The sequence below is a fragment of the Hippocampus guttulatus genome, chromosome 16 (genome assembly GCF_054856545.1).
Source record: "Hippocampus guttulatus isolate MCC_2025c chromosome 16, RoL_Hgut_1.0, whole genome shotgun sequence".
Classification (NCBI taxonomy): Eukaryota; Metazoa; Chordata; class Actinopteri; order Syngnathiformes; family Syngnathidae; genus Hippocampus; species Hippocampus guttulatus.
This window is the reverse complement of record NC_141276.1, coordinates 10,751,895-10,766,907: the sequence shown is the minus strand read 5'-3', so window position 1 is coordinate 10,766,907 and position 15,013 is coordinate 10,751,895. Positions and strand designations below refer to the sequence as shown.

Here is a 15,013-nt window from a genome sequence, read left to right as displayed (position 1 = left end):
ATTTGCAGAAAATTTGGGAAAAAAAAAACCAGTCCATGATACTCATTTAACAAGGACTCATGCCCGAAGACTGACATTTTTCAGGCGTGTGCTGGCTTGGGCATGTCTCAATGAACAAACGACTTGATGACATTGATGAAGCGCGCCCATTTATTGAAAAGATGCTCCCCATCTGGTACAACGTTCATACGAAGCCTCAGTAGGGGGCGCCGCTTCCCCCATGGGGAAGCCAGCTCAGACGCCACCGCTCCACTATAAATATACAAGCTCCAGACATACAAACGGACAGATACATACAGTGCTTAACAAATGGATGCAAATGAAGCTTTAAGCCACAGCTGCCTGAAATGATTGGGGGGGGGGGGATGTAGAAAAATACTAATTTGCATGTACTGCAATATATTTTTTTTCTCTTGAATAATTATTGTAAAGTATGACATTTTTAAAATTACAATTGGGTCATATAATGACATTTTCTCATGCAAAAATCTGCCATTTTAATAGGTTCCGCTTTGTCTCATAAAATAGTGACAATTTTCTAATATTTTCAAATCATGACTTTTACTGGTTGTATTAAAATGTTTTTTTCTCATGAAAAAAAGAAATGTAAAAATGACATTTTCTGCTGACATGACTTTAGTCTGCAAAAGTTTGACTTATAACTTGTACAGAGTATAAAAGCAACCTGTATAATATTTGCACATTTATTATTTTAAAATTGCATATTTGTTCTGGTTACCTTTTTTAATCCTATTCTGTTAATCGGATGTTTACATATGTAAATCCATCATAAATGTTTAGTTTATTCCACATAAAATGATTGTAATTGTAAAATTACAACCTTTTTGCTCATAAATTCATAATTGTGCTTCGGTTTCTGACTGACGATCATGATGGCTATTGTAATACAGTACGGTGTTTGTTAAGCACTGTACGTACACACCGACCGGTGAAGGAATATATTAATATCAAAATCATACACATGGTTACATACTAATAACTTAGGTTATGAAAGATAAATCGTAGAAAAACATCTCTATATACTGTGTTCTGGCATGAGGTCTTTGAGGTGTCATCCGGTTATCCCCGCCCCCTCCGGGCTAGCGCCTCGCGGGCCAGGATCTGATTGGCTCTGGAGAGCAGCACGCAAACGCAGGACGAGTCGATGCGGATCCACCTCCACCCCGTTCGGTTGTTGGCATCCTTGGTGAGTGCGCGCACGTAAGACTTCTTGGCCTTGCACTCACTCACCCACTGCTTCTTGTCCACGCCCAGGCAGCCGGCGCCCGCCACTCCGGTGGGCTGCGACGCATCCCTGCCGGCAGTCCCGTGGCTGTTCTGCTGCTCGGCCTGGCGGCACCGGGTCTCATAGAAGTACTGCTTAAGCGGACCCGTCTGGGTCTGGATGTCCTGCAGGACGGTGACCACCTGGCCCCGCGAGTCGACGGCCGTCTTCTTGTCCGTTACCCAGACGCTCTCCGCCTCGCAGACCGACTTCTCGCCCCGACGGCGATCCATCAAATGCGAGCGTTTGTCCCTCCTGAGGGCGCGGCCCGCGTCAGACGCGAATCCCGAAACGTTGCCCCAACTGAGGCTCTGATCACCGTGACCCTCCGCGTGGGCGTCTTCCAGTTCCACCGTGTCATCCTCCAGGAGGTCGACCTCCAGCATGAGCAGCACGGGCGGGTGCTCCGGGGGCGACGGCGACGACGAGAACAGGACCCGCGGGTGAGCGTCCAAAAACATCTCGTCCCTTTCCAGGAGACCTTCCAGGATGCCCAACCCCGCCTCCGGGGTGGCGTTGACCGCGCCGCTCGCCGCGGACCCCCTCCTCGACGCGTTCCGAAGCTGCTCTGTGGGAACGGTGGTTGCGGATCCTCTCTGAGTCCTCAGTCCGGCGGATGCAGGAGTTTGGATTATCTGTGTTTCCACTTCAGAGACTTGCGTGGGTCCATTCGTGGAGTCCAGGAAACCGCTGTGGTCTGGTCGACTGCGGTTCTTTCCACTCTGAACAACGCTCGGTTCCGCCGAGTTCCGGATGGGGTCCTGAACGGCGGGGGCGTTGTCATACGTTAGCGAGGCATTCCCCTGGGAGTTGTAATCCACGGCGAAGAGACGCCGCTCATCGTCCACGCTGGCGACGGAGGCGATCCTGGACACAGGCTTTTGAGGAAAGGGCAGGGCCGAGGCGATCACCATGGCAACCAGGGGAAGCCAGTGCATCACTCCCAGGACGTATCAACTGGGCGAGCGAGAAAGACAGCAGGAGAGAGAGTCAGTTGAGGAATGCGCTTGATCTCGTTAGGGTAAGTGGGTCAATTAAGATGTAAAACGGGTAGAGTTTACGGGAGGAACGCAACTTTATGAGCTCAAGCAAGCAGGGGCCTTCAAAACTTGGCACAACCTGTGGAAAAAAACTCCACAGAGTACCGCAAGGTCGTCCTCCGCTTCCTTCAGATAGAGATCCTACACACACGCACACACACAGACATACACTCACAATCTCTCACGCGCACTTAGACGAACATCTTCTCACACAGAACAGGCGCGCACACACTCAGAAAGGCCAGCGGAATGTGCACAGGTTCAAAACTGAAAAATCTGAAAGTCACCAAGGAAACACACACGCGCATCCGTTTGTTGCTTTGATCGTCATTCATTGACACGAACACCAAAAGCTCAATTGACAGTCAAGATCAATTTTTAAGCTTTTCCAGCATGAAACGGAAAGTGTACAACTGATTTATATTCGCACCTGCCCAAAGTAGTAATTTAGTCGTAAATTGTATAGATTGTCTTCTAAGGAGCCAAGAATATTTATTTTTTTTAAACTTGGAAATAAAGTAAAATAACAAGGTCAGCGGATCATGTCTTGAGCACAACCCGCACCACCTGTAGAGCAGCGGAGGCATCTGTGCTGCGCTATGCCAAACTGTCACAATCTCTCCAATTCCAGTTAACTTTGACAACATTCCAAACGTGTTGTTGGTACCTTAAAGCCACCTCGGTTGACACTTGTAAGACCCCGCCGCACTCGCTCCTTCGCCCTTGGCGCAGCTGGCGAAAGGAAACGTCAATCTCGATGCGATTAGCCAGGTGATGTGGGTGACAAGTCAAATAAGACACGCCCACCCGCCAAACACATTCCATGCGTCACATCACGGAGATGCAAGGGGTTCGTTTGAAATGTATCCCTTTCATAATTGTATGTCCGTAACAAAGGAGGAAGGTCAAACAGTCGTTTGAGAATTGGAGTTTACCTTTTTTTGTCCTCGTACTTGACACAAATCATCCAGATTAAGAAAATATAGATACAAAAAAATAATTTAAACTAAGCATAAAAAAAAACAATAAACCTGCTCTAAATGAAAACAACAACAAAAAACCTGGATGAAAAATCCCAAACTATTCCAACCCTGAAACAATCACACCCAGTCTATCACTGACATCCACTCTCCACTCTCTCTGACACGCATGTCCACTCTCACAACCTCGCTGACATGCACGTGCGCTCTCACCCACTCACACACAGCCTCACACACAACTCTCAACAAACAAGACACTCCCTCCAAGCACCTTTGCCACATGACATCACAGAGATAAAAGTCATGAGTCAAGATGATGGCGTGAGCGTGAGTCAGCGAGAAAGCACGGCCAGGATGCCACCACCGCCTACAACCGGGGAGGACGCCATCTTAAACGATTTTTTTGGTTGTTTTTTTTTTTTTCTAAAGGCGGAAATACGAGAATGTCAGTGATGCAACGTTGCTGGCGAGGCTCCTTTAAGGTCACCTCAAAGCAAAGTAATACCTATCGGATGGTATTACTCTTTACTATTACTTAACACTCATTCACTCCCAACGACGTTTTTAAACGTCCTTTCAGACTTGGTCTAGAATTGGCTGGTACTGAATGAGTTCGTATCGGGGAGTACGTCTGGTGAAAAAGTGCGTGTACACAAAGGTTTTGTCAGTGAGGGAGCGGGTGTGTGAGGGGGGGAGGAGGGGTCACCGCGTTGACAGGACTTCAAAAAGTCTTCTGTCAACCCCACCCTGCTGATGAAACGCAGCATCAACTTCCTGTGTTGAGGCCCGCCAATAAAGCTCCTTCATTGATGATGACTGCCAGTGATGTTCACTTGACATCATTGTTCTGAGAGTTTTTATCATGCCTACAAATGTCCACTCTTCCATTGGAAGTTTGGATATAAGGGATAAAATGTTGGCGTTTGAGGCTTGGATGTGACCGTTCCCATCGGATCATCAGGTAAGCTGATTGCCTTCCTTCTGTTTTTCATTGTACATTCCAAAAAACACAATTTCAAACTGGTAGCATTTCGTTTTTTGGCAACCCTCCATCATTAACTGTGTGTGTATCTGCTGCAGTCAGGTGTGTTGATGCACATGAAGGGGCCGGGGGGGATTACACTTCTGACATATTGCGTATTTGTGTGTGTGTGTCACACAAAGTGTTTTTTGCAGGTCTTGCTCAACACTTGATGATCAACGTGCTCCATTTGCTCCCGTCGCACGCTTGGCTGGTGCACGCCTCAACAAAGACCCTCCGCAGTGTGTGTGTGTGTGTGCGGTAATGCTAACATGTTTCCAAATGGGAGGGTAAACAAACACCCCCTCCCCCCCACCTCCACTCGTCACGCAAAAACCAAAGAAGCAGGGTGACCTGTGAACTCAAATCCGTGCGTTCCCATGACATTATAGCAATCAGAGTTCGCCATTTTAAAATGTTATTTTAATGATGATATTAACTAATGGAATCAATGCATGTTTGAGTCAAATTTGTGAAAATAATGAAAAAATTATATTTTAAAACTATATAATAGAAAGACACTGTTCGAAAAGGGCACTAGTCATAAAAAACTAATTAAAAAATACGTCTTGTACAAAAAAAAAATCCATAAAATTAAATCTCTCTCGCTATATCCATCCATCCATTTTCTAATCCGCTTTATCCTCACAAGGGTCGCGGGGCATGCTGGAGCCTATCCCAGCCGTCATCGGGCAGTAGGCCGGAAACACCCTGAACTGGTTGCCAGCCAATCGCAGAGCACACAGAGACGAACAACTATCCGTGCTCACACTCACACCTAGGGACAATTTAGAATGTTCAATCAGCCTGCCATCCATGCTTTTGGAATGTGGGAGGAAATCATCGTACCCGGAGAAAACCCACGTAGGCACGGGGAGAACATGCAAACTCCACACAGGAAGGCAGGGAGCCAACTTTCTCGATGGTGCACCTAATGAATAATGAAGCGCTCCCAAGAAGATTCATGACTGATTGAGTGATTGATTGAGGCACTTGTGTTTCATTTTTATTTTCCTTCACCTGAACTGACATTAAATGTCACGTTGGAGAGATGAAACACATGTGTTTCATGCTTCCTGTTCAAGTGGGGCTGAAATAAGAAGTGGGTGTGAGTGTGTATTAAATATAGTGGCAATGATTGTACATTTGCAAAGAAAGTAATACAGTAATACATTTCTGCCACCTTTTTAGCCAAATGGGTTCCCCTGCTAATTCAAAAGTAAAATACGGCAAACCTATGTAATAAAAAGGACAAAAAAAAAAGTAAGGCCAGCAGAAGACTTTTTATCCTAAAACATTTTTAGTTTTTTTTTTAAAATGTTTTGTAGGTCAGTTTGACACACAGTGTAACAGGTACTTTAAGAAGTAACCTTAAATGTTGGAAAAGAAGTTAATTGTATATCGTTAAAAAAACACTCAATCCTCAGCTTTAAGAAAGGTGTATTTGTGAAAAGAAGCATCGAACAGTAGATGTTAAAAAAATGATAAAAGCTTAACTTTGACAAGAAGTGATGACGCGGATGCATGTTTGAGCCACAAAAAGCCAACGAAAAAGTTAAACATTGTTATTTCATCCTTTTAGTGTTTGATGTCAGGGCGAGTTCAGCTTTAAGCTCTTCATGGCTGCTCCTTTTGGAATAATTGCCACTAAAGAGGTTCAAGTGACTTTAGAGCCGGATTATTCCTGACAATCCGGGTCAAATTCTTCAGTTTCTGACTTGTGGGCCGTCAGACTTCAGTTTACGTAACTTGTGTTACTGAAGAAGAAGAGAACTGAGCTGTATAAGGTATACGCTGTCGTCATGCATACATCTTGTATGACTTACGAGGCGGATTTTTCAATCGCTATCATGACAGTGCACCCAAAAAAACCTCATGGACCCAAGGCTGAAATGGAACAGGAAGTTGGACATTTTGCTCCAATTCCCTCAAGAGAGCCTCATGAAAGGTAGAAAGAAAACACGCCCCTGACACCAGTTGGGATGAAGTAGCCATTTTTAGGTTCATTTGGCCAATCAAGCAAATTTGAAAACTTAGCATCGGATTAGAAAATGGATGGATGGAGTCCCTGGAAAGTTGGAAAGAAAAAAAGCAGCCCCCTATACCAATTCCACCAGTTGACCCAAAATTTGGTGCACATCTTTCATACAACGACACAGGAAAAAAAAAGTCTCAAGAACCCATTACTGACAGTGAACAGCAAGTCAGCCATTTTGGGCAAATATACTCATTACTGCCCCCTGTAAAGTTAGGGGGGAAACAGTTTCATGAATCGACACAAAACTATATTTAATATAACAGGACTCACAAAAATATCTCATGCTTAAATCACAAGCCGCTGCCCTCAAAAGATGGGCAACGGTACAATAGTAACTTTTTTTTTTTATCACCCCATTGAATGTGGGCAGAGCACCACGTCATATTTGATGATCATTTCGAGGATTCGCCACCAGTGAATCTATGACAAATTCACAGAAAATGGGGAATTCCTTAGTCTTGTGAATTCTTGCACGATGACTCCAGTGGCGTGTTTTCCCTCGAAATGTTTTGGGTGGATTCCCAATTTTACAATGCCAGATGACAAATGATGATGTCACAGGTTCGTCCTAAAATCACAGCACTCACCAATCTTAATCAAGCATTTCTCTCAAGTCTCACTAAATATGTCCACATACGTGACAGCAAACCAGAAGAAAGTCATCTGGCATTCAACTAAGCTTTACGCTTCCCTGCGACGCGTTTGCGTGCGCCAATTACACCCAAAAACATGCTAGGAATTTGGGTGTTGAGCCGAAAATGTCACCACCTTCTGCTGCAACTTAAAAAAAAAATGTCACCCGACCGAACAGCTGGACACAGAAAGTTCCAGAAATAACACAATAAAACTGTAATCACATGTCATTTCTCTCCTTGGCGACATATTTGTACTTTTACAGAACGCTTTGGCCTTTTTTTCATAATTGCTTTGATATGTGCTCAAAGTTGCACAATAAACGTCATCGCATTAAATTATAAACTTTAGCAATAAATAAAATTAAGTTCCCTACCGCGTCTCTTGTAGTAAAGCAGACATTTGATTACATTTTTTGCCTTGTTTTATTGATCTTTTTTTTATTTTTGTCAAGGGAGTCTTTGGATGTTTAAGATTTGTTTTCCTAGTACAGCATGCGCATAAAAATAAACGTCTTGAATCTTTAAATGATGGGTTGAAAGAAAAAGCGTTTAAACGTTGAAACATCCATACCGTTGAGGTGAGATCCGGACCCCGCGTCCTACCAGCTGACACCGCATTGATTCCCAAGTTCTGTCCCCGGTCAGTCGCTCAATTGGTTTGGGGCGGAGGGAGTCAAAAAACACTCTCTATCACACACGCGCGCACATATCTCTGTTTCTTTGTAAAGTCCATGACATCTCACGAGAATCCCAGAATGTAAAAAATAAAAAAAATCCAATGTGGTGTACGGGAGGAAAAGAAAGTGGGAAAAAAATCCGCCTGCTGTCGAGAGCGCACCAACCAAAGTGACGGAGACAAAGTGCTCAATTAGCCTCGAAAAGCAAAGCAAAGCCAAGGCGGCGTGACAGATTTCCGGCGCCTCAATGCCTCTCCAAAGAAGGCCAAAGATGAAAACATTCCTCACTTAAAAAATGCGCGGTGGCGAGCTGCACAAGTTTGCCAAAAATGCTGGAAGAAGCTCCGCAACTCCGCCTGGCTGCTCAAGCAACGCGCAAAAAAGTCAAGTCGGTCTTCAGCAAGTTAGCACTTGCCGAACACACAACATCCGGGCATGTCTGTCAAAATGAAAGTATGAGCATGAAACACGACCAGGTGTTAACTTTAGTCTCTTTAATTCTTTTTTGCGTTAGCTGTAATGTTTAAAACCAACCGTTGAACCTAAGCCGACAAAATATAATCCACCAGTTTGACTCGAGCTTTTATTTTACTCTTTTCCTGTATGTATCCCTACGAACCCCTCGATTTACATATCTTTGCGAGCTTGCCATATGTAATTACTGCTCGGTTTGGTCTTGTTTAATAAAAAACGACGTTTTCAAGATGTTACTTGTTGGAAGACACAGGGCAAAACTCAACAAGTTACACATGTGAAAAACAGAGTGAGTAGACGGTTTAAAAAGGACGTATTTCCCCTTAATTAATAGAAAGCAGCAATGGACCGCCATGTTGTTTGCTAGCAGCTGAGACGTTTTGACAAACTCAGATTGCGTGACTCAAAATGGTTTACTCATTTTTACTCCCCCATGGCCGCCAAGTAGATTTCCTCTCCGCCCACATTTTATTAGAAAACAATTAACTTAAAAGGCAGCAGCAACATTGGCCTGCATCCAGGTCAGTGGGGGTTTTAACAAGTTGGGAGCAAGGCAAATACTTCCAAACACAGTGTTACAGTGAGTGACGACGAAATGCTGCATAAGGTGAATTTACCAAAACGTTCGTCCCTTTTCCTTTCCCAGTGAGCTATATTTGTAACATCTACACACTATTTGGTTGTACTGTGATCATTTTGCTTTAAAAAAGTAAGGGAAGTTGAGTGGAATCAAGCAGTGATGTTCACTCAACAAAATGGCTACTATTTGTTTAAGGGGGACATCGTATGGAAATTTTTAATATCCATATGTAAATACCGTATGGAGCATCTGCCAAGTGTGACATTGTACGACATTGTGTGACAACAGCGCACCTCTGGCCGCTGCTGTAATGCTGGAGGTCGACACGTTTTGCTGCGGTGGTCATTAAGCCTTTGAATTGATTTGCTAGTCAATGTCAAAAAGTGTCAACTACTGTGCCCCGTTTGGCTGCTATCATACAGGTGGGAGAGACAATTTCTCACGTCACCATTTTCCGGCACCAGTTTGAAATCGGGGTGAGAAGACTGAAGATTTCTCACGGAAGACAGAGATTGTGGCCTTCACAAATTAGATGAGCTGATCTCCACTGAGTCAACACGTCCATGTTTGGTGAAGTTAAGTTTTCATTCTTAGCAGCAGTACAAAATGCATGTCACACGCTGTAGCCTACTTACAGTATTTATCTCCCTTTTCAATGGTTTCATTTTAATTATGTCTTCTGTCAATTGTTGTTATGGTATTATTGAGCAAATGTACTTGTCAGAAATGTAGGATTTATTAATTTTTTAAATTACTGAACGGATGGCAACCGACTCCCATCATGCTAACCACGAACTAGCCTTGAGGCTATTGTAGGTTCAAGTCAATACTGTTTGAGCTAAAGTAATTGATTCCGGGTCATTAAATGATTCTATCATGAGATTAAAAACTATTCCTGAACATGTGTCTGTGCTCGACAATGTGCATTTTCTTCCCACCCTGATGTGACAGTGAGCCAAATATTCAGAGAAAGAACCGGTTAAAACTTTCAAACTTCTGCTAGAAAGCAAAACAAAACATCAGCAACAGCCTTCTAGAACAGCTGAATTTTATTTGCGGTTAACCAAAGGTACTTCAAATGGTGGAAGGTTTTTACTGACTCCTGTCTTACTTAAAAAAGTTTGAATGCCATTGGTTAATTCTGAATGAAACCACAACCCCAGTATAAGAGGTTGCACACTTTTGCAATCACATAATCTCACATAATATAAGCTTATTTTTAATTCCTTTCTCTCTCAAAACGACCCCCCTTTTTTTTTATTTTGTTGTGCAGGTTATTGGTAACTTTGGAAAATGTTTTGAGATGATGTATCTCAGTCAGATTTTTTTTAATCACAAAAACAGGGGTGTGTAAAGTTTCAATATGTTTTATAGCTTAATAGAGGAAAAGAGAGCCCATCTTAATGACGTCTTGCCAACTTTTTACATGAGATCCCAAGGCCGTCATAAATCATTCAATTGACTTTTGGGTTTTTTTTTGTTTTTTTTTTGCAACGCTAACTCACAAAGTTTTCAAATAACTTGGACATCCAAGTGACTAATCTCCTCTAACTGGAGGCCAGACAGCCATCCATCAAAAGGCAACTTGTTGGTTTTGGGAGAATGTAGCGCCGTCGGGAAGACAAATGTTCTGCCAAGAAGGAAGATTTACATAATGCAACAGCTTGTGACAATGTCGTTGGCGTTGTATTTTGGTCGTTGTCAAAGCGAGGAAGGTTGGGTGATTGGATATCACCACAGGCGCAGCGCAAACAGAAGTACTGATCTCGTTCCAGGGCTTCTTCTTGTGACGTTGCATCATCACATCAGAATATTGAAGTGGATACCATGGAAATGATTTTGTGGTGTGTTTGTAGTGCACACAAACATTCATAAATATGTTGTAGTGTTCAAGTCGTTGCAGTGATCCAAGAAGCCGAGACATGCGTTGTCTTCCCGACGTAAGGTCGACCTTGTCTTGACTTGCCCTGCTTGCGCTTAGCTGCTTCACACATGTGACCTACATGTGTACAACATTTTTCCTCACAAAAATGAAGACTTTTTCTCTTGAAAATGTTGACTTTTTCCCCTCTCAAATTTTCACTTAAAAAAAAATCGGACTATTTTTTAATCTCCAAAATGACATCTATTTTTCTTTACCTTTTTTCTTTCTTAAAAAAGCTTCTATTTTCCAAATGAGTACAATTTCACCCCCCGCCCCTTTTAAGAAGTCTTTTTCAACAAATAACCTTGAATTAAAAATGTTTGACTTTTTCTCAAAAGTCTTACTTTTTAATTTAAAAAATGAACATTTCGCTTATTCTCTGAATTGACTTTGTGTTTTCGAAAAAAGTATTTTATTTTCCAAAGTAAAACTTTTTTTCCACCTCAAAAAAGCTGTGAAATAAGAGTTGTTTCTCGAAAGAAATCTTTTTTTTTCTTCAGGAGGAATGAAAGATGCCATTTCTGCCAGAAATATGCAGCTATTTTTTAAAGCAAAATCTTAATCAATCCAAAAAATTTTACCTTGAAAAATAAAACTTCAAACTCAAAATGTGAGTTAAAAATGAATTTCTAAAACAACTATGACTTTATCGTAAAAATACGACAATTTCAAAAAACTAAATATTTTTTCTCAAAAGAAATATGATTTTAAAAAAATGACTTTTTTCCTTGAAAAACAGAACATTTTCCCTCAAAATAGAAGACTTTTTTAAAAACAAATTTTCTTACATTTTTTTTAATTGATTTTTTTTAATTGTGGCGACAAGGATCTAACTCCAGGGTACACGATGTCTCACGCCCAGACGCTTCCCGGGGTCCTCACCTCAGATAAGTGATCCCATCATACACACACACACACACACACGGGAGGACTGGAGTGGTGGGGGTAGTGGGAAGTTCAGCGCCTTTGACCACTGGGCCTCTCCACCTTGAATGGTCCTGTTGAAAAGCACGGCCATAAATTGCGGGATGAGCCTCAAACCTCCCCCGCAATCACAAACCCCAATGTCCCCCAGCCCCCTCCATTTCTCTCGTCCGACGGCTATCTCTTGCCACCCCACCGCCCCCCACCCCACCCCGCGTTCAACGAGCGGTGGTTTCCATCTCGGCCAGCCTTTCGCTCTTGAAAGAGATGAAAGGATAAGCAGAAGAATGGGCACAAAAGGTTGCCGGGCTCGTGTTACCGGGATGGCCCTCGGAGCGGGCCCATGAAAGCCTTTCGTGGATGGGAGAAGACACGGACACCGACAGCGGGACAGCGCATCCTCAAAAGACGTTTGACACCACCTGCCCAATGCTAAAACCGCTCGCTCACCTTTGCGTTCCACTCGGTCAAAATCAAAACGTGCTCTAAAAGCCGTCGCATCAAATGTCATATTCATGCAAGTATGATGTAGATACCTGACTTGTATACTTAATTCTCAAATCCGTCCGAATCTGAAGTGAACAAAGGGTGATATTTGTGCACACGCAGACTTGCACACTAAGTTGAGTGTTTGAGCATGAAGTGCTGCCTCCGCCAGTGAAAATCCAGTCCATGCTGTTTTTGTTAGGGTTAAGTTCGCGGTCACTTTTCTTTTATAGACTTGGTGCTCAACAAGTGGCCATTCTCCAGCGCTGCCTCTAGTTGTCATGGTAACAAAAGGTATACTGTACATTTGCCCCAGGTTAAAACACTTTTCAACAAGGCAATGCTAGCCTGTGTAATTGTGTTGTCATTAATTTTTCTTGGGATAGTTTGACAAAGCATGTTACAGGCAGGTTATTAAGACACCTCGGAAGTGGTTTAAATTGTGTGTGTATGTGTGTGTGTGTCTGGTGGGGGGGATGTGTCATATTTCTTCGAAAAGGAGATTTGCAGGTTGCAACGTTGTTCTGACAACTTAAATCTTTCATCTGTCAACAGCAAACGAGGTGATTATTAACATTCGTCTTGGGTTTCTACTGCTTCACTTTTGCTTCTTTAATCATTTGAGGAGGAATTTGGGATTTTTTGTGAACTCTGTATCACAGTGTAGCATTTTATACACAATATTCTTGTGTTAGCTTTCAAAGTCATACAAGTCTTTGCTATTATCAGGACGACAAGTAAACCCTAACTCTCGATTTGTGAATTGTAAATTGCTGTAACAAGTGGCTCAATTTGATTTTTGTGGCAGGGCAAGTCTAGTTTCCCGTGTTTGGGCATTTGGCGAACTGAGGGCGTTTTCTACGACACTTGACAATTTGGTTACAGAAAACGGACTAGATCTTAGACCTGCTAAAAGCAGGTCTAAGTTGTGGCGCAGGTGCTGTAACATGAGTTTGGTGGATATGATCAAAGCGCAGGCAGACAGATTGAAGACAGATGTGTGTTGGATGCCATCATATTGCACTCAGAAATATGCCAATTGTTTCAATTGTGCCTTTATTGTAATTGAGTATCGACTTTTGCATTTTCAGGTGATCGTGGTACCGGTCTAATTTTTGGTAAATTTTTCCCCATGGTTATAGCATATACTGGCCGATTGCCGTACGATGATAAGTTTTAAGACATAGTTAGGTAAATCCACGAAAGTGTCGTAATGTTGATGGGTGTTGTGAAATGAGTAAAGTTTTCATTATCACACAGTCCACGCTTTATCGATCTTAACATTTTAACAACAACAAGCAAGAGTTGACGATACTTGTTTCAGGTCTTGTAGTAAGGTTTTAGCCAGTATTAGTGTTTGACAGTGGAGGCCCCCTTCAAGGATGCACAGTAGCGCCACTAAAATTAGATTTCCGAAATTCCTGACTGGGATCTTCACCATCAACACGCACACTCCCACTCTTCTCGGTGTCTCCCTCGCGGCATTCCTCCTCTTCCTCGGCGTTTACTGTCACTCACGCCAAATCCTTCAAAAGCCTTCCGCCGTTGTCGGCGGTGGCGTATTTGCCTGAACTCGCCCTGCGTGCTGTCAGATATTTCGCGCCTGGGGGGGTCACGTCAGCGAGAGTTTGCACAGGGAAAGTGCGGACAAACAAAGGTGTCAAGCCAAAAGGCTGCCGGTTCTCTTCCTCGTCCCGGTGTCGTCACCCTGGGGAGTTTAGCCGCTTTACTGTCAACGCCCACGCCTCTATTTCTAAAAACATTTTTTTTTCCCCTCAGTGCCGGGGTCAAATAGTCCAACCAAAATCAGTTCAAACATGTTGCGGGGCTGTCAGGTGCCTGCCAAGGCAACAGGTGGCGCTACATGACTAAACTGGTCACTGGTTTGATTCAGTCAGATGATATAGTTGTCATGTACTCATTTACATTTAAATTCATATTTGTTTAAATATTTGGATTAAATTTATATTTAAATTTATAGAGGCTATGTCAGACCTCATCATTAAAAACAAAGGTTGAACACCATATATGCAAGTGGAAAAATGAATGAAAAATCAAAATATTGTGGGGGAAAAACTAAATCTGAAAATTGGATAAATGTATTTGCAAAATAAAAAAAAAGGCCAACCATTTAAAAAGATGCTCGTTAGATTTTTGCAAATTATATGAAAACATTTAAAATCAATTCTAAATCTAAATTTAAAAAAAAGCTAAATTGTAATTGAAATATAGAATTATGGTATGTTTTCGATGAATGACTTTTAATAATGGATTAAAACAAACATTCATTGAATTCTCAAAAATCTTCACCAGGTAGGAATAAAACCAAAATCTTAGTTTGCATTTGGACCAAAAGACTGACAACATAGGAACCCAAACATTTCATTTTCCCTTGAGAAATAATAAGGGAAATATAAACATTGCATGAGGATAAGCCGTTTGGATAATTGATGGATGGATGGATGGTGTTCATTTGAACTCGCAGCCGCAATCCAACAACCCACTTCCTGTTTTTCCCCTTGGGGTGGGTGGCATTTGTGTTTTGGTACAAACAACATTTCTCATGAACGCAAGCAGATTTTCATTCAGTCATTAAATGCCCCATAAATACAAACCTGATCCTATTCCTGCCTCGTACGTCAACTCTGCACAGGCATTGGCTCCGGGCCACCCAGCAATGAGCCGCTCGCGGCTATAGCCCCCCAAACCTGAGTCCCCGCTCGTGTCCAGATGTCACACATGCATGTGAAGCATAACTTAATGACACACGACCACTGTTACTTCTGGTATATCCTCCTTGAACGGAAACTCAAATTGGAAACAAGCTATTATGTCGATTATGGCAAATGACGGTGCTGTCAAGGTGGCCAAAGTGTGTCAGCCGTCCGACATCAATTATGGCGACCTCCCTGCAGTAGCCCGCTCTGCTATATCCAGACCAAACCTCGT

General features: G+C 42.7%; 1 protein-coding gene across 1 annotated transcript; it reads right to left on the bottom strand.

Annotated features, from left to right (window-relative positions):
- Positions 1 to 133: 133 nt before the first annotated feature.
- On the bottom strand, positions 134 to 8,026 carry ntf4 (neurotrophin 4). The gene is made up of 2 exons (XM_086132658.1): positions 7,571 to 8,026; positions 134 to 2,242 (listed from the first exon to the last, which is right to left on the bottom strand). Exon 2 carries the CDS (start codon positions 2,221 to 2,223, stop codon positions 1,081 to 1,083), a length of 1,143 nt encoding a protein of 380 aa, XP_085988784.1. The 5' UTR covers positions 2,224 to 2,242; positions 7,571 to 8,026; the 3' UTR covers positions 134 to 1,080.
- Between the last annotated feature and the right edge of the window lie 6,987 nt (positions 8,027 to 15,013).

What these genes read in the sequence shown, in the direction of transcription:
- ntf4 (XM_086132658.1), bottom strand. Translation starts at nt 2,223, where the DNA reads ATGCACTGGCTTCCCCTGGTTGCCATGGTGATCGCCTCGGCCCTGCCC.